The sequence below is a fragment of the Tamandua tetradactyla genome, chromosome 13 (assembly GCF_023851605.1).
Source record: "Tamandua tetradactyla isolate mTamTet1 chromosome 13, mTamTet1.pri, whole genome shotgun sequence".
NCBI classification, from domain to species: Eukaryota; Metazoa; Chordata; class Mammalia; order Pilosa; family Myrmecophagidae; genus Tamandua; species Tamandua tetradactyla.
The window spans coordinates 92,479,627-92,504,339 of NC_135339.1; the positions used below are offsets into that span (position 1 = coordinate 92,479,627).

Below are 24,713 nucleotides of genomic sequence, written 5' to 3' on the forward strand. Positions count from 1 at the left end.
GGCGATGGGGTATGTCCGGGCCTGGGGTGGTGGGGTCCCCACAAAGACACACCAGCGGGCAACTCTGCTGGAAGCCCTGGCACAGCTTCATCCCACGTGCCGAAGAAATGATGTCCTTGTAGAAAGAAAATTATTTTCATAAAGCAAAGCTATGTGGCGTGGTGTTTGCAGCTGTAGCACGAGTCCCTCAGGCACTGAGATAATTAAGGCTTGGGTTTTAGGAGAATGAAGAGAATGGTCTTTGTGTAAATCCATTAGGGTTAAAAATGAGCCACTTCTCATCCAGCCTGACTCCCAGGCCACTTAGCGTCGCTGGAGGGAAACGGCAGACGAGGCAGCAGAAGCGGGCTTCCATTCGCGATGCTCAGCTTCCAAAGATGACGACGCCACTTCCGAAATCCAGTGCAGGAGGAAAACCGAACCAGAAAGTATTTCTTTGGTTTGGCAACTTGTGGTACAATTCCATAAAATGCAATTAATTTTTCCTCCCTCGTGGCTACAAGTTTCATTATCTGTTACCTTGCCAGCCCACCTTGGTTACCTGCCAGCAGCAGCAAAGGTGGGGAGGTCTGCGGACGGGCTTCTTGGATTTCGTGTTTAAAGGGCCTTGGTCGGAGAAGTGTTTCTGGTTCTCCAGCTGTCATCTGAATGACAGCGAATGGCCAAGATGGTTTGCAAAATGGAACTATGTGTTAAAAGGGTACAAGGTGCTTCTCATAGGACGCTGATGACGTTTTCCCACCGGTTTTCTCTTGTTACATCCTGCAGTTATTAGGAGCAGCGCTCACCAGTGAAGGTTGTCTGTGAGCTCACGTGGTTGCTCGTGAATTCTCCTGCAGACAGACCAACAGATTGATTTCCTGCATTGATTAACGTTGGTTCAGTTAAAAGAAAGCATTTGTTAAATTATGATAATGATCACCTTCTCTCAGGGAGGCTCTCGGGGTCTCCTGCTCCTGACAGGGGATACCTCGTTCAGCCTCCCAGCCGTCTTTCTGAGGCTCTGAAAGTGTGGGGTTGGGGTGGGCCAGCTTCGCACTTCCCTCTGCAGCCTGGAGCCAACCCTGACGTCCTGCCCCAGTAGTCTGCCCGACCCAACAGGAATCTCTGAGGTTTGGCTCAACCTATAGAGCCAAAAGATGTAGCCCATGGGTATTGTACAAATTGATGTTTTATTTGCAAATGAGCCTTCTCTGTTCTTTAAAGAGGCCCAGAAAAGCCCCTCTGGCGACGGCTGCTGCCCAGTGGTACAGCCACAGGTGGACCTCAGAATGACAGATTTGCATTTCTTCGCAGAACAATCTCAGTTTCTCAACTTGGCCCTTCCCACGCCTGGCTCTTGACCCCTCCAGCTTGGCTAAATAGGTGAACTTCTGCCAGACCCTGAGTTCTGCTTAGCAGCCCACCTCTTGCTGCTGCTTTCTTAGCCTTAAAACAAAAACTCAGCCTCGCCCACAGGGTGCCGCCCTGCACCTTTTACCTGGCAGTCCCCTGTGCCATGCCACGCTGCGGGGGTCTGCCCGGAGCGCTCCACCTGGGCCCCCGTTGGCCCTCGAGGTACCATCCCCATGTTTCTAAGTCTTGGGCTGTTCCTTAGCTTTTATAGAGAAAAGGGGAGCAAGTCAGATCAGGAGCCTCCCAGAATTTAAGAGCTATTTCAGCTTTTCAAGGTGATTTCTATTTCTGTTCGTTGCCTCCCTCCTCACCCCAGGATTCCTGCAGCGCCGGGCGGGAGCAGCCCCTCATTTCCCAGGACTTAGCGCGCAGCGGCTTCACAACTTGCTTGCCAGCATCTTCCTTAGAAACTTCATTTTTGTCAGGAAGATGCTTCAGCCTCCCATGAAAACTGCCTTTGGAAGGGAAATTCCTCTGAAACCCATAGGAAAGCTTCCTTTCCTTCTCGGTCTCGTAGTTTCCCCTAGCGGAGCAGACCTCGGCAAAGGCTGCGTGCCCGGTGGCGCTCAGGAGGAAGCCGCATTCCCCTCCCCCAGGGACGGTGTGCCGGGCAGGGCCCCGTCCCAGGAAGCTCCAACGTGTAACGCTCCAGGGGGCGGCCGACCCCTAACAGCTCACACTCGGCCCCTATCCCCTCATGACAGCGGAGGGACCACGTGGGGCCTCTTCAAAGGCGCCGCAGGTTCCACCTCAGGTCTCCTGACTGCAAACCCGCGTTCCCAGGCCCCTCTCCTGCCCTCGGAAGTGACGGCCTGGCCAGGGGTGTGTCACTGTGAGGCCCCTCCCTGAGGCCGCCCTGCAGGGCCCCAGCCCTAGCTCTCCTCTATGGGACCCACTTGCCTCGAAGGCCCAGAGACCAAGGGGGCTTTGGGAAGGGTCTCCATCCCCAAAGCAGCAATACCGTCTGCAGCAGTGCCCGCCAGTCTGGGGTCTCCCCTGGAGATTGCTGTTCCCCCATCTTCCCCCCAGGGTCCAGTACAGAGCCAGGTCCCAGGAAGGATCCTCAGCAGTGCCCGGCTGGCCCGGCGACTGAGTCCAACGCCATGTCCTGTAAGGTGCACGCACTAGCTAGAGGGCACAGGCTCAGCGGGCGGGCAGGGCTGAGCCTGACCTGGCCTCCTGCCTGCATGTGCGGCCCATAAGGGCCCCCAGGCCTGCGGGAGGGGCTGCCCCCCCATGTGTCCAGTAGGTGACAAGCCTGGAGGTAAAGGTGGGAATCAGGCTGCATGCCACGTGGCGAGGCCAGCAGCAAGCGGGCAGGAGAGCAGCTCTCTCTGTTGGGGGGCCTCGGGGACCCCTGATTTCCTGGAGGAAGCCAGGGAGCAATGTGTGTGCTTGGGGTCTCTAAGGGGGCATTTTCTTAATTTCCCACCTTGGGAGAAGAGGAAGCAGGGGCTTTTTTCGGCTATTTCAAGGTCGTTTTGTGTTTTTTCCCTCTGCTTTTCAAAAAAAAATGAGATAGATAATTCTCATGTCACTAATTTTGTGTGAAATGTGGCTAGCCCCTTTATATTTTTTACAGAAAATGTTTGACTCTAGGTAATTTTCTCTGGTCTTTTACCATCAGTGTAATGAAACCTGTACTCGGCTTCCATCTCGGTTATTTTCTTATCATTTTCGTCCCTGTGGCCTTTTTTTTGCAAATCTGAGAAAGTCGCTCAGGTTCGCCCTCAGACATAGCTTGCCTGTTTTGCCACACTGCTCCTTGCTTCTGCCACTGAGGGCGCCGCTTGTTTCGTTCTCGTCCCTGGGCTCTTTCTTGCTTAGCAACCCCTCCAGCCCTGCCTTTCTTACCCAGACAGCACATCCGTCCTCATGGCTTCCTCATCCTCTTTCAGGAGCTCTAGGCTTCCAAGCAAACTGAATAGTCTCCTCGTATTTTTCTGGAACCCAATAGTGCATCTTCGAGGTAGGATCTTACCCCTAAAAATTTAAACTTCTGTTCACTTTTTCCCTAATTCTACAGTCTTCTTCTGTAAGCTGTGTTCGTTCCCCACTCTCTGCTCGTCCTGAGCGCAGTGGAGCCGCCCACCTTTTGTCGTGTTGGGTGGGAGTGCTATCTTGGCTTGCCTGGCCTCTTGTGTGGGCCCCCTTTCTGCGAGTCCCATGGGTGGGCTCTTTGCTCGGTCCCCACACCTAGCTCGCCCATTCTGAAACAATGGGACTATGCAACCCGGCATTCCCAGCAAGCTCCCGCTGCCTGGTGTTTCCTGTCTCTGTACTGGCCACTGCCCCCACCCCCCTGGCTTCCGACAGACTGTGATCTGAGCACATCTAAGGATTGAAGTGTGAGGAAAGAAGAGGCGGCCGACAGGGCGTGCTTTTTGGAGCTTATGGACCCAGATAAACGTGTTCTTCAACTGAAGCCGTGCCCATGGCGTGGACCCACTGATAAATGTGTCATTAAAACAAAGCTGTGCCCATGGCATGGACGCATTGATAAAGGTGTCTTTAAATGGAAGCCGTGCCCGTGGCATGGGACCCACTGGCTGCAGTATCTTTGGTGAGTAGCTTCTTAAGTTGAGCTGTGGCCCACCTCGTTCGGGGTGGGTCTTAATCCCTACTGGAATCCTTTAGAAGAGGTTGAAAGACAGAGAAAAAACTCAGAAAAAAAAACCCAGAAAAGAAAAAGAAACAAACTAAAAGAGAAATACACAGACACTCACAGAGGAGGTCACTGGAGCCAGAGTCTGGGAGCAGTGGCCCTGGGGGGAATGGTACGCAGATGCCACGTGCAGCTGTGTGTCAGAGGGGCCGCAGACCGCCAGCAGCCTTTCCTCAGGGGGAACACATCACCCTGTTGATGCCTTGATTTGGACGTTTTCACGGCCTCAGATTGTAAATTAATAATCCCATTGTAAAAGCCAACCCATTTCTGGTATATTGCCTTTATCAGCTTTAGCAAGCCAAAGCATGGGATGACTTCAGTTGAGCTGTGGCCCGCCTCCATCAGGGCAGGTCTTACTCCTTTTACTGGGTCCTTTGTAAGTGGAATGAAACATAGACACGCAGAGAAAGACAGTGCACAGAAGCTGAAATCTACAGGACCCAGAAGAGGCCAGGAGAGGCCGCTGTGTGCCTGGCCATGGGACAGAGGGGCCCGGGACCAGGATCGCCCGCAGCCAGCCCCGGAACACAGCAGTCTTCGGGGAGGAAGCATCGCCTTGATGACTCCTGGATTTGGACTTTCTCTTAGCCTCAAAACTGTGAGCAAATATACTCCCATTGTTTAAGCTGACCCATTACATGGTATTTACCTGCACAGCCCAGGAAACTAAATCCAAGGAAAGTCATCATGGCCCCTTCAGAAAGCAGCTTGTTATACGCCGACGTGTCATGTTCAAGTCCTAACCCCCGGTAGCCATGGGTGTGACCTGCACGAGTAGGGTCTCGGCAGGCACCATCAAGTGAAGATGGGTCACACTGCTTGGGGGGGCCCCAGACCTTTATGCCTGGAGCCCTTCTAAGAAGAGAAGGTGAGACAGACACGTAGATGCAGAGGGAAGACGGACATGGGAAGACAGAGGGTGAGCTTGGAGGGATGCTGCCTCAAGCACCGAGCACTGGTGGGCACCGGAGGCCAGGAGCACGGCAGAAACAGAGTCCCCTGCGTATGTGGGAAGGGGCTCAGCCCTGCGGCACCTGGGTCTCGAACTTGTGACCTCCAGAGCTTTCAGACAATACCATTCTGCCTGCGTGCAGAGGCCAGAGAGGAACGGAAGCAGGGCCCGGAGACTAGGGAGTGCTGCTGGCTCTGTGGGGAGGCCGTGCCCAGGAGAGGCCCCGGGGAGGGACAGGTTCAAGGGCTATTTGGGAGCAGAGAATCAGGACTTGAGCAGATACAGGGAGGGAGGGAAAGGAAACTGCATGAGGACAGGGTCTGCACGAGGGTCTCTGAGGGGCCAGGGCCGTTCTGCCGTAATTGCTGTAGCTTTTTCACAACTATAGGACCTGTCAGATTTTCTGTTTCATCTTGTGTCTGTTTTGGAGAGTTGTGCTTTTCACAGAGTATTCGTTCTTCTATGTGGCCAGATTTATTAGTATGCACATGTTCACAATGTCCTCTTCTTTTCTTTTAAATGCTCATCAGTTCAGTTTTCCCTTCTTCAGTTTTCCTGACCTGTCTTGCTGGGGACTTACCAGCTTCATTAGGCTTTTCAAAGAGCCGGCTTTGGGCCCTGTTGGCTCCATGTATGGATTTCCGGGCTGTCACTGTGGCCCTGGACGCCCTCCCTTCTGCCCTGACCCCCCCACATGAGGCTGGATGAGGGCATTGACCCCTCGGGCCCTCATGACTCGGGCACCCTGGCGGTGGGGCCGTGTTCTCCCACCTCCAGGAGTAGGACTTGCAAGGTAACGCATCTGGACCAACCTCAAAAAGAGACCCCGGCACTTAGAAAGATGGTGATGTTTTCACCCCTATTTCATAAAGTTACTGAGGCAGAGGGTACAAGCCATTCTCTGCAGAGCGACTGGCCGGGAATAGCACCACCTCAGGCCCTGGACGAGTGGACCCCACGTGCCTCCTGGTGTCACAGCCGCAGCGCCTCCCTCCCTGCTCTCCAGAGCCAGCTGCTTCTCGGCGCCCTCAGGCCCTTTTCCACCCAAGGCATTCCTGCCTGGGGGCCTGCCCCTCTCAGCTTCGCTTCATTAATTCCTGTAATTCTCCAATGTGACCTAAACCACCATTTCTAAAGGAAGCCTTCCTATTTCTTAAACCCCTCGTTCCTGCTGGTATTTTTGTCAGGGAAGGTACTCCAATTATACGTTCTCAAAGTACTGTACCCTTCTCCTGGGGACACTGACCGCAGTAGTTCCTAGATGCTTGTGTAATAGCAGGGAGAAACTTGTTTTGTTCCAGAATTGGGAGATTCAATATTTTAAAGACGTCTGTACAATAACAGACTAATTATAAAATTATATGGAAGCATAAATGCACAAAAATAGCTAAGAAACTTTTGAATAATTAAGAGTAGTTTTGCCCTTCTAAAGTATAAAATATATTTCAAAAAAAACTACAGGGATTAAAAATCAATGATATCTGGATAGGATTAACCAAAAAGGTCAGAGGAAGAGAATTGAAAATTTAAAAAGAAAAAGCAATTTAGAAAGGAATAAGTGCAACATTTTAAATGAGTAGAGAAGATGGCCTGACAATTCAATATATGGTTTGGGGATAATTTGCTCCTCATTTGGAAAGAAACGAAAATTAAGTTTCTCTGCACATCAAATATAAAATTAAACTCTAGAGAGATTAAAGACCTAAAGGTTAAAACTATGAAAACCATAAAAGTACTCAGAGAAAATATAAGAATATTTTGTTTTTTAAATCTCAATATGAAAAATGTCATCCTAAGCAAAGCGTAGGACAGAAGCAGTAAAGAAGAAGGTTGACTGATAGATTGCCAGGGCTGGGGGGCTGGGGGTGGGGGCAAGGAGAGAAGCCCAAAGCAGAGTCATTGTCGTTAGCTTAGATGAGGCATCTGCAACATCCAGGTACCAGCTGTAAAATACAGAGCACTCCTGCAAATCAGTAAGAGAAAGACAGGCAACCCAGTAGAAAAATGGGCCAGTGATATCAACAGACAGTTCATAAAAGGCATACAAATGGCCATTAATGAAAACATGCTAAAACTTACTCAAAATTAGGAAACACAAATTAAAACAGTAAGATGCCGTCATCACCCCGTCATATTAGCAAGAATTGTCAAGATGGATAGTAGCCTCACTGGAATTTCAGTGCCTCAAGAGCAGTAGGTTTCTTATTATCCTCCACCAGCTTTTGTTTTGCTTTGTTTTAGTCCCTGCTGTGTGTCCAGTACCCAGGACAGTGCTGACAGCTCACGGTAGTACCAGGCAGCATCTGGCAGCACCCAGCCAAATCTCGAGTACGTGTTCAAAAGCACACCAGGTGGTGATAATAGCACCACATTGTAAATGCAATTAATGCCACTGAATTGTGCGCTTCAAAGTCATTACAATGTTATCACAATAAGCTGTTTTTTAGGGGCTTTTGCCTGCAGCAATCGTGACGATTGCACAGATATACATAGAAGGATGTGCTTTTTGGCACTTCTTTATACAAACTTTTAACCAAATATAGCAGGTAGTGAAAAGCTCGGGAATCGTCAGCATTCGGTTATAGCATGTGTCGCAAGGGGAGCACACCTGCCTCGTGCATGGGCTTTTACCAGTCCCCACCCAGAGGAACCCCAGTTCTGACTTCGCACACCATCGGTTCACGTTGTCAGTCACTGAACTTAATGCAAACGGAAATCATAAAGCGTCTGCCTTCTTCTGACCAATATTATGTTCACAAGATTCATCCTTTTCTCTGTACATGGTGATAGTAATTTGCTCTTGTTGTATAGAATATTCGTAGAGTATCAGTATGCCACCTTTTTATTTATTCATTTTATTACGACCAGACATGTTTTCAGTTTGGGCTATTAAAAATAGCACCCCGATTAACTTTGCTGTTCCTGTATTTCAGTGAATGTGTGTACACATTTAGCACAGAAAGGTGTTAAATTGGAATTGTTCAGCTTGAGTAGATATAGCCAAAGGATTTCCTAAAACAGTTGTACCAACTTACACCCCCACCACCAGCATGTGAGACTTCCAGTGGACCCACATTGCTGCCGAAACGTGATATTGTCTGCCTCTTTCCTAGGAGCCATACTGGTGGGGGTAGCGTGACATCACTTGGAGGTTTAATTGTCATTTTCTTAATGAATAATGAAGTTTAACATGTCTCATATTCATTGGCCATGTGGATCTCTGTTTCTTTGAGAATTGCCTGTTCAAGTCTTTTGACCCTTTTTCTATTAGGCTGTCTACTTTTCTCTAATGGATGTGCAGGCATTTTTTACATTCTATTATGAGTCCTTTACAGATATGTATCCTACAAAAATCTTCTCCCACTCTGTGACTTGCCTTTTCATTCTTTTAATTAGCATAATTTTGAAGAAGAAATTTTTTAACATTAATTTAATCCAGTTTATAAAATTTTTATTTTATAGCTAAAGCTTTTTTATGTCCAGTTAGAATATCTTTTCCTGTCACAAGCTTGTAAAAATATTCTCCTATTGTTTTCTTCTAAGAACTTTCTCATATCTTTCACATTTGGCTAGAGATCTAGCTAGAGCTGTCTTGTGTACGGTGTGAGGTAGGGCCAGGGTTTATGTGTTCGCAGAGGCGTAGCAAATGGACTCAGCACCGCTTTGTCATTGACAAAGTCTGGGTCTGCTTCTGGACTCTTTATCCCATCCCACCAGACTTGGTCTGTCCTTACACCAAAAACTCACTGTCGTAAGTACTGTAGCTTTAAAATAAGCCTTGATAACTAGTAGTGTAAGTTTTCCAGTTTTATTCTTTTTCAAGATTAACTTCACAATTCTTGGACCTTTGCACATCCATATACATTTTAGAATCAGTTTGTGAATCTCCCCAAAAGTCAGCCTGCTGACATTTTGGTTGAGATGGTGTTAAATCTACAGATCAGTTTGGGGAGAAGATTTTTACAACACTGAGTTTTCTAACCTGTGACTATGATGTATGCCTCCAATTATTTAGATATTTTTAATTTTTTCTCAGTAGTGTTTTTCGGTTTTCAGTGTGTGAGTTTTGAACAATTCCTCTTCAATTTATTCCTTTGTTTTTGATGTTGATGTTATATAAATGATATCTTTAAAATTTTTCAACTTCTACCTTTTTTGTTGCTATAGCATTGTTTGTAAGCTCAAAATGTTTCTTCATTTCATGCTCTTGAATGGAGGACTGTTTAAATAAATGCTCTCTCGTCTGTACAGTGGAATATGCTATAGCCACTGAAGAGGATGTGCTGCCCATATGGACTGAGATGGAGAGATTTTACGGGGGAGCATTATTCAGGCCAGTATAAAATTATGATCCATTTTGTCATTTGTAAAGTATACATACACGTCTGTCTGTTCATCAAGTCCTTAGAAACAGTCAAGAGAGATGGACAGCTGTTGGCACCAGTGTATCTGCCTGGGAAGAGAAGGGGCTTAGGCAGAAGTAGGGGGAAGAAGGAGCAATGTTTTCCTCCCTGTACATGTATTTTAAAAGAAAAATGGATTATTTTAAAAAACAAGGAAAAATGGGTTCTTATCTGTTCAGTGACCATCTCTGTGCTGGCAAGACCTGGCCCACGCGGGACCTCAGCATGACCCCCCTCCAGGGAGACCACGGTCAGGAGATCTTCCAGGTAGCTGTGTTACTTTGAAAAGCACATGTCATAAAAAACACAAAAAAACTCACCATGAAGGGAATAAAGATGACCAATGGGTAGCTATGCAGCAAAGGGGGCCTGCTGGCATTTTAAAGGAGCGACCTGCAAGGGGCATTGGCTGTGGGACTTGTTTCGATCACAGTTCTATCCTCCAAGGGTCTGGTCCACCCCTGTCAGCCTACCCAGGCAGTCGGGTTCATCAGTCCAGCTTTCCGCTCATTCAGGTCCGTGTTCCTATTCTCCCAGTTCGGGCTGGACACCCACTGGCCCTGCTGTCCTGGGGCACTGTTCTCCTTCTTCTTTGGGTTCTTTGGGGCTGGGGAACCATCCTATCTTACGGTGTCCGACTGCCTTGTTTGCCTATGCACTCAGAATTGGACTCATCTGTGTGTGGTGTGAGCTGGCGTCCTTCCTTTATCCCCATGAGGATGTCCAACTCGTCCAGCTCTGCTTGGTGAAGGCCCACCTCCCTGCTGCCCTGCAGAGTCACCCTGCTCGTCAGCCAGGAAACCATGGGTGTGGCGTCCATTGGTGGGCTGTTTGGGGGCTGTTGGTTTTTTCATCTGTTCTCCAATACCAAAAACTCTTAATTATTACGCTCTCATAGAAACGGGGTCTCTGGCAGTATGAGGCCTCCAGCTTTGCTTCTTGTCAGGGTTGCCTCGGACCCTCTTAGTCATTCATATTTCCATGTAAGTTTCAGAATCAGCTTACCAACATCAGGAAACAAGCCTCCTGGAATTTGACTGAGATTGCCCTGAATCTGTGGGTCAGTCTGGGGGGAACTGACAGTTTTCAATGAGCAGTTTTTCAATCCATGAATATGATATGCCTCTCCATTTATTAGGATCTGACATTTTCTTAATGTCAGTCAATCTGGGGGAACTGACGATTTTCAATAAGTAGTTTTCCAATCCATGAATATGGTATGTCTTCCCATTAATTAAGATTTGACATTTTCTCTCACTGCAATTTTTTGGTTTCCTGTACAGGCACCTCACATATCATTGGTACCTCTCTTCCTTGTGTTGATGTTTTCACTCTGTTGTCGATAGCACTGCTTTCTAGATTCTGTTCATGAATTGTTATTGTTATGGCAATACAACCAGCCTTTATGTTGATCTCATAGTCATAAGTCATGCTAAATTCACATATTAAATCCATTAGTTTGACTATAGACCCTTTTGGATTTTATGATAAGCATAATTTTAAAAGTTTATGGTTCTATATAATGTAAGATTTGCCATTTTAACCATTTTTAAGTACAATTTGGGGCATTAATTACATTTGCAGTGTTGTGCATCCATCACCACAGTTTCCCGTTCAGTGGTAACTCCCCACTCCCCCGCCTCCACACCACTCGTGACCTCTAATCTAATTTCTGTATCTGTGGACTCACCTAATTAGAAATTTCACAGAAGTGGAGTCATGCATATTTGCCCTTGGGGTCTGGCTTATTTCACGTAGCCCTACGTTTTCAAGGTTCATCCATGTTGCAGCGTGAATCGGAACTTCGCTCCGTTTTGTGGCTAATATCCCATTAAACAGACAGACCGCACTTTGTCTGTCCCTTCATTGTGGGGGACACTTGGGTTGTTTCTACTTTTTGACTGCTGTGAGTAATGCTGTGATGTGTATTGGTGAGCAAGCATCCATTTATGTCCCCATTTTCAATTCTTGTAGGTGCATACCTGTTGGTAGAATTTCTGAATCATGTGGCCAGTCCATGTTTAACTTTCTGAAGAACTGCCAAACTGCTTTCCAGTGCTAACACTTAACTTTTAAATAAGTTTTCTCTCTAATTTATTTGTCTGGTCAGTAATTGTTTGGCTGTAGGCAGCAGAAACCCACTCAAAGGAGCTCACATAAAAGTGCATTTAGTGCGAGATTCTGGAGGGAAGCTGGGAAGACCAGGGGCAGGGGTCTCCAGAGCCACCTGGCCCTGCTGCCCACTCCTCTGGGCAGCAGCCTCACGGGGAGCTGACCTGCAGCTGGTCCCTGCTTCCTGCTGTTGCCAGCCCCGCTCTGCATGCCTGGGGGCTGGCAGCGCCTGGCTTCAGCTACCTGCAGGCACCAGCCTCTTTCTCTGAGGTCAGAGCCCACCCTGCCTGGGCAGCAGCAGCACGCGCCAGGGAGGGAGGTGCAGTACCCCTCTGGGCGCGGGATCCCTGAGAAGCAACCTGCACATCTGCTCTGTGGAAAACTCAGAAAACGTGGAGAACCCATGCAAGCTTGAGCCTCCCAGCTACCCCTACTGTTAGTCTGGCTGTGATTCTGTTATGTTTTCCAAATAGATATTTTTCCTCTCTTGCCTTCTTTCTACACAGAAACTTGTGAAATTATAATTATGTTATACAGTTTTATATCCTTGCTCCCTCTTATTGTGTCTTTGGTACTTACCATTCATAAATACACTTCAAAAACATGAAATTAATAGCTTAATGGAATACATAATACTCTATTTTTTGGCCATGCCGTACTTGAAGTCTTTTTTTTAAACATCGGGTTCTTTCCAATTTCTAAGTAAATATACTGCAGTGAACATTCATGTACTTAGCACCTTGCCTAACCTCTGATTATTTCCTTGGGATTGGTTCCCAGAAGGGGAATTGGTGAGTCAAAGGATACAGACACATTAAGTTTCTTGATTTAATGTCCAATTGATTTCTAGAATGATTGTTGCAATTTACTCTTCTACCTGTCTTAGGATGCCCATAGCTCCACCAACAGCTTTCTTTAAAAACCTTTTTTGACTTAATTGGAGAAAAATTTTCATCTTTAACATTCTTTGTTAAGTGAGGTTGGATATATTTTCCTAAGTCTGTTGGTCACTTTATTGTTCCCCTGTGAGGTGGCCATGGATTTTTGCCCATTTTTCTTTGGGGTGTTCATCTGTTCTTATTGATTTGCAAAAACTCATTGCATATTAAGAACGTAAGCCTTTGCTGTAGTTGTTGAGTGCGTTTCCTCTCTCCTCCATCCCCACCAGCCCTGGGTCCTGCCTGCCCCACCTTAGTGGCATGGGGCACCCAAGAACCTGGTTCTGGTAAACGGAAAACAAGCTTCAGGTTCGGTCTCTGCTGAAGAACCCTCCGTTGGCTGAGTTGTACCAGGGTCTCCTGCTCGTAGCTGTCATTCCAGTGGTATGGCTGGAGGGGAGGGGACAGGCGCAGCCGGTCGGGGGCACCAAGTTGCCTTCTGACCCTTCATGTCTTTTTAAAAGGCCCCCTGATTCTGCCACCAAGATCCTTCGCATTCTTACTTTTCTGTTCCTCTTCCCCCGTGCCCCTCGTCTTCATCTGGCCAGCAGGAGCTAACTTTTACAGAGCCCCTGCTGGGAGACCAGCCCTCTGCAGCTGCCTCAGGTCGCTGGCCTGCCCCCTCCTCACCATGAGGCCTGCACAGCAGATGTCCCAAGGGCAGCTGTGCAGCCAGGCCCTGTGTTCCTGAGCACCATGTGCAGAACCACATTGACCTAAGGGGGCCAGAGGAAAAGCACTGGGAAGATGGCCCATTAGATGCTGGTGCAAAGGCCCTGGGGAATGAGCCTTCAGGCGTGTTGGGGGTGAGGGCGTGTGACGGGGCTGTGTCTTGAGGCAAGGCCCTCAGAACCTCTGCTGGCCACTGCTGGGTCTCAGCCTGCACAGACCCTGCACAGTCAGGCACTCTGGGCTCTGGGGGCTGGATCTGTCCTTCCTGACCCTCAGATGTTCCTAGGGAAGACTCGTTTTTCATCTAACCTCCATCCAGATGGTTCCTTTTTTTTTTTTTAATTCCTGAAGACACCTGAAACCTCAGTCCATGGTAAGAGCGTTGGGTGTGGAGAGCAGAGACTCCAGGTGGCATCTGGCCTCGGGACTTGAGTTGGCCCCACAGCCTCTCCAAGCTGCACTTTCACCACCAGAAAGCAGGGCACCAGCCCCATCGCAGAGTGTCGCGGGAGGCTCAGATGATATAAGTAAAAGCCCTCTGCAGACTCGCAGGCACTGCAAATGCAGGTGGGATAGCATGCTAACTTGTTGTCTGAAGATGCGTAGTTAATTCTGCTCACTCTAGAGATTATATTTTAAAGGTGATTTTCAAGGACTCTTGATGAGAAATGATTTTCACTGTCCTTCTGAATTAGTGCCCACCCACCTTGATCTCGTGGTGCCCCAGTCTTTCCGGGAGCCTGACCAGCTTTTCCAGCTCTGCGTGCACCCCCAGGTGCTCAGTGGGGTACTTGTTTCCCACCCGTGGCCCCCAGCCTGGACCGGCATCCGGGTGCAGGGTGAGAAGGGAAGGGAGGCATTTGTCTTGTCTTGTCCTAAGACTCTCAAGGTCCAGCTGGGCACAACTCCTGGGGGCTGGAGGGCTGCAGTCGTAGCACAGCTCAGGAGGAGATCCGGCGGCAGCCTCGTCGGCCTGAGTCTGCAAGCAGGGCCAGGGCCAGCTTTGCTGAGAAACATGTTTGGGCTGAGTAAGAGTTTCTCGTGCTTTCTCTCCGTCCAGGTGAAACAATCTTAGCACGTAGGGCCTGGGTGCTCCATGCGACTTCTCATCCTGCCCAGCAATTAGCTGTGGGCATGGCATTGAGCAGATGCAGGGGCTGGTGAATTTAAACCAAACTTTACTACAGTCCCAAGAGAATCTGTCTCCTGTGGCCAATGATGGATCTTGTGAGTCCAGACTTAGAAACCACAGTGTACCCAGGTTATTAAACTGGGCCAGGAGTCCCAACCGAAGGGCTCTGGGTCCTGGGACTCAGAGGTGCGGGCTGGGACTCAGAGCCCCTTTCTGCTCATGCCAGGGGCCCCAGACCCCTCCCGTCCCCGGGCCAGGGACTTGGCGCTGGGTGCCGGCTGGTTCCCCAGCGCCGCAGTAAGACGGCTTCCCGGCAGACTCGCGGCTCTCAACTGGGTAATGACAAATGACCAAAAAATCAATTTGTAATCTGATTGGAGGTTTTTGATTTCCTCTGATGAGTTTAAATTTCATTAAAAGCAACCTTATTCCCACATAAAAGGAATCCTTGAAGGGTAAAACGGGGGATTGTCTCACGGAGTCTAAAGCCTCCCAGCCCCTTTGTGTGATTTATTCAGCGCGTTAATTGGGAGCCTCAGCCGGGGTGTCCGCCGGCAGCCGCCCGGTTATCTGCGCGGGGATCGGCCGCGCGGCGCACAAGGACGCGCATTCAGACCCACTCCTTGGCATATTGACACTGAGTTATCAGCGTCCCTCTTCACCCACGGGGAGGCGGCTCGCCGCGCGGTGACGACTGGGCGACGCAGCGGCCGCGCCGCGTGCTCCTAATTGTGTGTATTCTCTGGGAAGAAATGGTCATCGGGGCCTCTTGTCTTGATGGGAAATTGACATTTTCTGAGGACTTGTTTGGGTGCTCCGAGGAAGGAGATAAGGCCTGGGGCTGTTGGGAAGGAGGGCAGCCTTTCTTCCTTTTCAGAGACCTCTTTATTGCTCCCGTTGACCCACTTGATGAGTATGGATTTCATGAGGTCTTTCTCAGCATTTGAACTATAAAAGGTTCAGAATGACACCGCCTCTTATAGACAAAAGATAACCTTGCCCTTTGAATATATTGATTCTTTATTAACTAGGCTGTTTAATGCAATGAAATGAGGCATTAGATTGAAGCCCATTTCAAGTGCTGTGAATAATCTTTAAAAGCTCGAAAGGCCTTCAAAGGCGGCCTGACAATAATTGGCATACATTCTGAGAGAATCCATCTTTGGCTTCTGATTTGAAACATGAAGATAAAGTAATGTCTCCCTCCCTGCAGGTTACAGGGCCCTGGCCAGCCCCAGGAGATGCCCCCCAACCCGCCCCCGCCGGCGGGGTGTTCCTGAGCCCGGCTTGGGGTGCTGGGAGGTGAGCGGTCGGGTAACCTCTCCCCTGTTCCGACCCCAGTGCCTCGGTGCGGGGTCTGCCAGGAGGGAGGGGTGTGGCGGGGGCAGCCTGTAGACTGGGACCCTGTGCGTCTCTTTCTCTGCTGTCTCTTTAAGGCCGACACAGGGCTGACTGCACTCAAAGGGACCCAGTTGTCATCGGCAAGGGGGGAAAAAAGGTATTCACAAGTTTCTTTATGTTTTGAATAATTGTTTCCTGTTTTGCTCAGCAGAACAAGTAATTAAGATGACATTTGTGAGTACTAATTTGGATCACACGTATGCGAATGTGTTAGAGAGCTGCAAGCCAAAACATGCACAAGCAGCCTTTCATTGAGGAGAAAATGGAAAGCACCCAGCAAGGTGGAGTGCGGAGCCCTGGAAACACACGGTCGCCGAGCAGCCGCTGTGTAAATCACACCTTAGCGCACTGGGGTGCACAGATGGGCCGACCTGGACTCAGGGATCGCGCCAGAGCCTGGGTGCCGAGGTGCTGGCACAGCTGCCCGGGACATTCACTCCTGCACCCCCCGAGCTGGTTCTCGCCCAAGCTGAGCACCATGAAGTGCGATGGAAGGAGCATGTGGTGTTTATTTTTATTTGCAGTAGCTGGAACAGTTGCTTTCTACCTGCCAAACGGTCCAGCTCAGAAGCTGGGAACCTGGGGAAAGAGGGCCAGAGCAGAGGGGCCTTCCCAAGCCCCAACTGAGCTCCGAGTTTTTTGTGTGCTCAAAGAGCAGTGGTCGGACCGGGACTGTGGTCGGACAGTGCTGCTGTGTGGCTGTGGCTCAGAGACAAAGATCCTGCAGACGTTGGGAGTGCGTCCACCCTATGTCCAGTGGCCATTGGCGCAGCTCTGCACTGAGCATCTCTTGGCAGTTAGAGAGGGTTTGAGGAGTGCCAGCACCGGGCAAGTTTCTTACAATCGCTTTTATCTTAGCCAAAACATAGTTCTGTACCATGCAAATTAAACCCCCATGTAACTGTGTATGCGTGGGTTTAAGCAGTCGTTTTAATAATCAAAACAGATAAAATTACCCAAAGTGAAATTCACAGACAAGAAATACTTTAATTAAATATTGTGTAAAATGAACATTTTTATACAGTTAAATATCTGAAAAAATGTACAGATAAAACAATCTTATTGTAGGGTCTTTAACAGTAAAATCTACCGTTTAGTGAAGCACTCAGTTTGGAGACGATGAAGCAATGAGGGCATTGACTAGTTAATCTAAAACACAAACCGAGTGCAGGGATGAAGAAACTTGCAAACGTTCTTACCATGTACATGTGAGCTCTTTCTTTAGATCAACCCCTTACTTATACAAAATAAAACGGAGGCAATTTAATTCCAAAGCAACTTCTCAGGCTTTTCCACGTAGCTAAGCCTCAGTGGCGATCACAAAGCCAGAGTGTGTGCTGCCGACCAGCCCGGATGTTCTGCTTGTTTGTTTTATTTAGTCCCTTGAATGAACAGTTTCCTAAATTGTGCATTTTTTTTTTTTTGGTCAAAGTTTTTAAACGTCCCTCCTTTTTGTTTCACATTTGATTTCTGCTGCAATTTGCAAAACGTGTGCTGTGCTGTGTCTGCAAAGCATGTGGTACAAAGGAAAAAAAAGATAGCAGGCCCTTTTGGTCTCACTGTGGATTTGGCACTAAACAGGCACAATATAAGAAGGAGGTCACTCCAGTTAGAAAGCACAGACGGCGCCGCTGGGTCTGACTACAAAAGGGTATTGGTGAAAAAATAAAAATAAAACCAGAGACGACTTTGGTTCCCCCTGAAACCTCTGAAGGCGAGGTGGGCCTGGGGGGAGGGGAAGGGCACAAACTGCAGCAGAGACAGACCCAGGAAGGAGTGGCAAAGGGAACACCAGGGTTGTGCTTTTGTTCGTTTGGTGTTTCTTTTAAAAAACACCATAAATCTCCAAATGAAATATTGATTAACAATTGTGGTGTAAGCCTGTGATAAAATAGCACAAAGGTTCTTCAAAGAAGTCCACTTTTAAGGCATCAGAGAAGTTAATGTGGCAAACATTTTAATTAAAACCTCAGAAGTAAATTTCATTTTAAACTTTAGGCCTCTGAATTTTTCCAGTAAACACAGTTCAGCTATGTGGCAAAGTCATGGGTGGCAGCTAAAAGGACTTTTTTACATTCTACAAAAAAATAAAATAAAATAAGGACAAAGCCCCAAATGGTGTCTCCTCTTCTTGGCTGTTCCACATGCACGGACTATTGGAATCTGTCACAGCCGGTGGCACCATTTTGTTTTGACTATACAGCAAACTTTTTTTTTCTTCAAAATTATTTGTTCAGATAACTTAAAAATAATATAAAAATAAACAATGAATTTGACTTTTCCTCAAAATAAAAAAAAACAGGTGGAAAGTCTAAACAATAGCAAGTTTTCAAAGTATACATGAAATGTCAGGACACTGGTTCATTTTAACATAACAGATAAAGAGACACTTCTTGGCTTAATGCTCTTTTCAGCATGAAAACACCAGGACATGATAAAAAAAACCAATACAGACAAGAAAAAGAAAAAAAAAAAAAGAACAGTGGGAAAAGCAATGTACAAAATTTCAAAGATAAATACAATATTTATAATTGATATGTTACAAAATAAAGTTCCTTAGCAACTGCAAGTGTTCAGGGGAAAGTAAGTGTCAAATGGAGACCATTTTATTCCTTATAAGACACATAAGGAATAAAACTCATTTTCTAAATATTTAAGTGGATCTGAAAAAAATTCAAGACAAGTGTATAAATATTTAGCTACAACTTTGGCAAAATCACAAAAGTCTACAATTTTATAACCACATACAAAACACATTAGGGGAGAAGGATCTAGAAGTCAAAAGGACAATTTTCTGGTACAAGAAACATAGACTTCACAGTAGCCTAAGAATGCAATAGTATACAGTGCTAGCAAAAGTTGAAAAAATGTTGCAGATCACACTTGCTTAACAGGAAGCTCTAGCAGTGGGAGAATATTTTAACCAACAGACAGTAGCATTTTTTTCCTCTGTCAGTGTGCTTGTTGAAGGCAAGAGAATTCAATATCAAAGTTACAATTTCTAACTACAATAAGTTACAAAGTTTCATTTCATTAAGATGAAGTTAAGCAATGATACCCCTCCCCCCTCCCTGCCACCCCAAATTCTCCTAATCATATAGTCATCCTTTTTTTTTTCCAGTTTGATGGCTCACATCTCCTTGGCCCCCTTTTGTCACCACAAAAAAATATTTCACATTATAGAGATACACAACCATTGTGAATCTAAGAATGAGTACAGAAAAATGTTTGGAGGCATTTTCCATCCGTGTTTCAGGATAATCAAAATGGTGCATTCACAAAGTTTCTCCCAACACATAGCAAGTACTAGACATAGCCAAGACGGAATCAGAAACTTTATACAAAATAGGCGTCGCTTTGTTTTTTCCTTATTCTTCAGGACTGAGAAATGTGAAAATATGAGAAAAGTTCAGTCAATAAAATGGAATTGTTCGTGAAGAAGTAGCTTGTTTGCATGTTGATTCTTAATAGTTTAAATAAAATCTTTAAACAAAGTCTTTTGTAGCATTCCGGTTGCTGCTGATGTATTCTGAAGACCGTTTTCATCAGCAGGTCTTCATGTACCACGCGTGTCCCCTGAAGCCATCGTGGGATGCTCGATGCTACGGATGGTGACCGAGGGTGGCCTTACATTGGCGGGACTACCAGCCCAGACATAGCTGAAAGAGAGAGAGGGGGGCCATTACCCCAGGCTCGCCCGGCACCAGGCAGGGGCAGAGCCTGCTCTCTTTGACCCCGCTTGGGGCTCCGCTAACCGGCCCTGACCTTGGCTGGGACAGTGGGACATCTACCACCCAGGAAGGGGCACAGGTAGAAACAAAACTCCCCAAACTCCACTCTCCTGGGAAGGGGGGGGCTGCTGACACGAATGTGTGCAGAGGTTCCCGCTTCCCACAGAGGCACAGGCGCCTGGGAGGTCACCTCTGTCCGCGGACGAGAAGCCACCTGGCTGCTCCAGCCACGCCGGCCAAGGCCAGCTCCCGCGCCCAGCGAGCCCCAGGCCCCGCATGGACCCTGGCTCTGGCCTTCTGCCAAGCGTCCCCGCTCACGGTGGGCTCCCTGCGACACGCACACCCACCCGCCCTGGCCACTCAGGGCCGAGGGCAGAGGAAGGCGGGGCTGGGGGGCACCTCTCAGCCTCTGGTGGCTCTTCCTCCTCTTTTGAGGACAAAAGAGCAAAGTTTGCATTGGAATGCCAAGTGCTGCTGACGCTGGCCAGTTGACTCCCGGTAGGAACGTAATTTAAAATCCTTTAACTTCAGTGTTGTTTAATTTTTGTCAGAATGATGGTTCTCGTTAATTTATGTATAACACATTAATAAATTTGTTCATGTAGTGATGTGAGCTTCAATTTCTCAGTTCATTAATTTCAACAATATTAATTTATCTCCGACTCACCGGCACAACTTCCCGGTTTGGAAGACCTGCGTGTGCACAAATGCTGCCCTCCGACAGCGCCCGGGCAGCGCCCCGCACCGCCCGCCGGCTTAAGCAGTCCTGTTTGCTGACCGCCGTCAGCGGCACTTGGGGAGCCTGGGGGGGCTCTCCTACACTAGCAGAGGTTGTGAGACAATTATTTCAAATCATCGATACCTTGCCACTTCCTTTTTTGAGCATTAGTTCATCAAAGTGAAATATGCCACCAACTTCACAAAAGGGCCCGTTTGTCTTCTCCGCGGCTACGTCCTCGGCACCCAGCAGAGAGCCTGGCACACAGTAGGCGCTCAATAAATACTGGTGGAATGGACTCATGTTTTTTTAAAGGAGTGACTGGATTTGGTTTTTGCCTGGAGGAGCCTCAGTGCCCAGGGCTCTCAACACCCATGGGTTCTCAGTGCTCAAGGCTCTCAGCACCCATGGGTTCTCAGGACCCATAGGCTCTCAGTGTCCAAGGCTCTCAGCACCCATGGGCTCTCAGCACCCAAGACTCTCAGTGTCCAAGGCTCTCAGTGCCCAAGACTCTCAGTGTCCAAGGCTCTCTGCACCCATGGGCTCTCAGCACCCAGGACTCTCAGCACCCATGGGGTCTCAGTGCCCAGGGCTCCCAGCACCCATGGGCTCTCAGCATCCATGGGCTATCAGTGCCCAGGACTCTCAGTGCCCACTGGCCTGAGTCCATCACAGAGCCAGGTGCTCATGTGACCTCCCTTGTCCTCCCCAGGAGCACCAGCCCTCCGGGGCAAGCAGGCAGCTGGGCAGCTGCAGCCAGGAGATATATCACATGACCCACGGGGCCAGTACTTCTGCTTCTTGAACCTTGGAATCCTTGAAAAAGATCATTTAGAAAAATGAAGCCTGTCGGCAGACGTCTACACCCTAGTCTGGGAGCACACACCTTTCTATGGGTCACCTGGCCTCGCTTGGCACATAGTCTGTCAGACAGGGTTGGGGGCAGGTACAGCCTTGGGGGCGCCGAGAGCAGGCTGGTGTGAGGGTGGGGTATCTCTGCGGGTGGCCGACAGCCCACCGCCCCACCCCATTCTTCTCCCTGCCTTGTCGGCAAGCAGCTAGAGACCAGGAGCGGCAGGCATGGGTGGAGGCCCCTTTGCTGAACAGGGCAGGGAACGAGCCTCGATGGCCTTCCCCCAAACCCCATCTCCTCTCTCACAGGTTCTGCCCTCTGAGGGTCAGGGGTGCTCTCACACGAGGCCATCTAGTCGATGGTGGAGATGACAGAATGGTTTTCATGAGCTGAACAGAAACCAGGAGTACAACTCCTGCTTGTCAACACTCATGCGTGAGTGTAGCCGGCATGGGTGTAGGTTGGGGGGCGGCCAGCATCGTGTGTGAAAGGGGAGTGGGCACAACCCGGAAGAGATGTCAGGAACCTGGGGCTGTGCCTCGAAGGGGCAGACGGTGCTCCCACTGCCGGAGGAAGGAACTGGGCTCCACCTCCAGCCCTGGGGTCTGCTGCATCCCGCGGCCAGGCCAGGCGGAGGCCCTGGGGGACAGAGCTGCCCAGGGCTGCGGGGGCGCCCCTGGCCCGGGCCCCAGGCCCAGGCCTCAGCCTCACCTTGGAGTCCATTTCCATTGGCGCTGGTGCAGGAAGGAGGCGGAGAAGCTTGGGGCCGGACCACGGGCGCGAAGGCGCTCTTTTGTTTCACTGCGGAGATGACATTGGCAGGTGAGAATGAGAAAATGCCGTGTGTACTGCTACAGTTTGAAGGGAGGGTGACCGAAGAGGCTGCCATGGTAGGGCTGGCCGGTACTACTGCAACAAAGCAAACATGGTCAGGACGCGGCGCCGCGGCACGGCTACACCACAAAGGGGGCGCTCAGGCCGCGCCCCAGAATCAGAGCGCAAAACCCACAAAAACAAAAACGCGAGATGCTTCTGGCTCGGCCGCTCTCTGGATAAGAGGCAAACTCTTTCGCGTTGGACTTTCTTTTCCAATTGAGCAGCCCAATTTGGTTCTGATTCTGCGTTTGTTTCCAATGGGGTCGCACCGCGGCCCGTTTTAGGTCAATTTACGGCCGTCGTTTGGACGTCCAGCCTCCAGAGTCACCCCTCCTTTTATCCAGCAGCTCACATCACAGAACATCCAAGCAACGCACACATTGACTTTGCAGTGAATATGAATCTGCGTGATGACGCGTGACAAAAACAGACACTTACTGCCGTAGGGAGAGTTGGCGGAGGAACCATTGAGAAATCCAGGGGAGCCAGGGACCCCCAGGCTGGCCATGCCGCCACTTCCATATCCATTCATGCTAGTGCTGACTGTGTTGTAATTGGACTGCTGGGGAGTACTGCTGGGGACGTATCCTCGCGGGGACACACTGCTTGTATTGCGACTGTAGCCGACTGTTAAAATCCCCCCCCCCGCCAAAAATAACGTTATTATCAGCAACAGACCCGGGGGGGGGGGGCTTCCCCGTGAGCCTGCACGCATTTTCCTCGACCTCACGCTCGTCTCCAGCCCCAGCGCCTCTCGCCAGCTAAGACGGCGTCACGGGTCAGCCGAGGCCAGCGCGCGTCCGCACTCCCCTGTGTGCCCGGGTCGCGGCCACCCGCGGCGCCCGTCCAACTGACCGTCACGCGCCTCCGCGCTTCTTTTTAGGGGCCACTACCGACACCTCGGGTCCCTGTTTTGTCCCAACGCACTACGTGAGCTTTCGGCCTCTGCGCACCTGCGCACGCCACGGCTGACAAGGAGGGCGAGTCTGTGGCAGTGACATCCCTTGAAAGGTCGTCTCGGGGCCTTCGTTTTTATGGTTTGCTATTTCTGTAAGGGGGGGCGGTCAGGAGCGTCCTTCCCGCCGCGGAGGGTGCATGGGTGGGAGCCAAACTCCCCAGGAGGTGCTGAGCCTGCGCCCTCTGCGGCCAAGGGGGAGACGAAACGGACTAAAAGCACCGCCTCCGGCGGCGGGACTGGGCGGCCCGGCGGGGCGCAGGGCAGGGAAGGAGCCGCACCCCCACCGCGGCGGCCCAGGAGGGCCCCGAGCGCCCCCCACCCCGCGGCTAGCCCAGCCAGACCCCGGCCCTCGCGGAAGGCGTCCGGCGGGCGCGGCCACCTCGAAGCCGCCTCGCTGCTCTAAGGAAGCGCCCCGGCCAGCTCCTCCCGGAGGGGGCGACCGGAGGGGGCCCGGGGCCCGGCACCCGAGCCGAGTGGGCGTCCGGGCAGGGGGCGCACCTTGGTCGTTGGCCTGTGACGTCTCGGAGACGTTGACGGCGAGCTGGCTGCCGAAGGAGTTGACGCCCATCATGCCGCTGTGCGCGGGCGTGTTACCCAGCGTGGGGATCTGGTTGTGGTTGCGCGGCACACTGTACAGGGCCTCCGCGATGTCGGCCGCGCGCTTCAGGATGATCTCCTGCGGGGAGGGGGCCGGTCAGGGGGACGCAGCCCCGCAGGGAGCCCAGGGGACACCCCACGGGGGCGTGCGCTCTCTGGGGACCGCGACAAAGCCCGTCTTTTTGGACAGCGAAGGCGCTTCCCCCCCCCCGGAAAGCAGCTGGAAGGGCCGCGCTCTCCTGCCCACGCCCAGGGCCCGGGGGCGAGGTGGAAGGGTGGACCCTGGGGCGCCCGCTCCCAGCTCTGCTCCTCGGGGAGCCCGAGATGGGCTGCGGGGTTCCTGCCCTCCCTGAGCCCCCGGACCCCAAAACCCAGCCGGGCCTCGGAGCCTCTGCACGCGGTGCCTTTCTGCCCCTGCCCAGACCCCAAGCTGTGTCCCGTGAGGGCGGCCTCGGCTGCGGCTGCTGACACCCACTTGTCCTCTCCTCCTCCACCGGGCTGAGCCTACGCAGGAAGGCCACGCTGTCTCCACGCCGGCCTCTCCCGGTGTGGGGGGAGCGCGCGGACGGGGACCCGCGGGGTCGGGGGCAGGGCCGGGAGGCCGCGCACCCACCTGGTTGTTGTGGGGCATCCCGTACAAGGCTTCCACGAGGTCCGCCGCCCTCTTCAGCAGCACTTCCTAAGGGAAAACAAGCGCGGGGTCACTGCGCCGCAGGAAGGACAGGGTGGCTCTCCCGAGAAACCGCAACACATTCGGCTACGTCTGCAGGTGGGAGAAATGGGGATCCCCTCCCTCCAGATCTTTACCCCCTGGCCCTGCCCGGTGAGGCGACCGCGTTGTCTGGGGTGTGCAGAGTGGTGGGGAGCTGGCCCAGGGCCCCTCCCAGCGCGGCGCTGCCCAGGGTTTAATGACGAGTCTTCCGGGTATTAAACGCACACACACATGGCGCCAGTCTGAAAAGCCCAGGCACACATCTGCCTGCTAATTCCTAGCACTTTAGTGGTGAAGAACAATAAGTAATTTTCCATATCTTAATTAAACTGGCAGAGTCCTTAAAGACAACATCTCACCCCTAATTCACGCCCCAAATTTGCAAGTGAGTTCAGTGCTTATTCCTCTTTATTTTGAACAATAAAGTGAATTAACTTGGGTTAATCTAGTTCTTTCATAATGACATTAAGAAAATTTTTCAATTAACCTCTTTGACTGCCTGTTATAAAGGACTTCATAAATGCCTTCACATCAAGCGCGCTTGTGCCTGGGGGCTCGGATGCACTGAATTTTGTCTTATCCACGTCTGCATGCC

General features: G+C 50.3%; 1 protein-coding gene across 5 annotated transcripts in view; it reads right to left on the bottom strand.

Annotated features, from left to right (window-relative positions):
• Positions 1–16,648: 16,648 nt before the first annotated feature.
• The window catches only part of EBF3 (EBF transcription factor 3), a 123,082-nt gene continuing 115,017 nt past the window's right edge, over positions 16,649–24,713 (bottom strand). Inside the window, exons 12-17 of one of the 5 annotated variants that reach the window (XM_077126417.1) lie at positions 24,020–24,085; positions 23,308–23,485; positions 22,290–22,478; positions 21,687–21,776; positions 20,267–20,379; positions 16,649–19,332 (exon numbers count right to left, since the gene is read on the bottom strand). In XM_077126417.1, coding sequence (XP_076982532.1) covers positions 19,315–19,332; positions 20,267–20,379; positions 21,687–21,776; positions 22,290–22,478; positions 23,308–23,485; positions 24,020–24,085 — 654 coding nt within the window. In that variant the 3' untranslated portion in view covers positions 16,649–19,314. Of the gene's footprint in view, positions 19,333–20,266; positions 20,380–21,686; positions 21,885–22,289; positions 22,479–23,307; positions 23,486–24,019; positions 24,086–24,713 lie in introns of all 5 variants that reach the window. The other 4 variants (XM_077126415.1, XM_077126414.1, XM_077126418.1 and 1 more) reach the window with 4 other exon arrangements.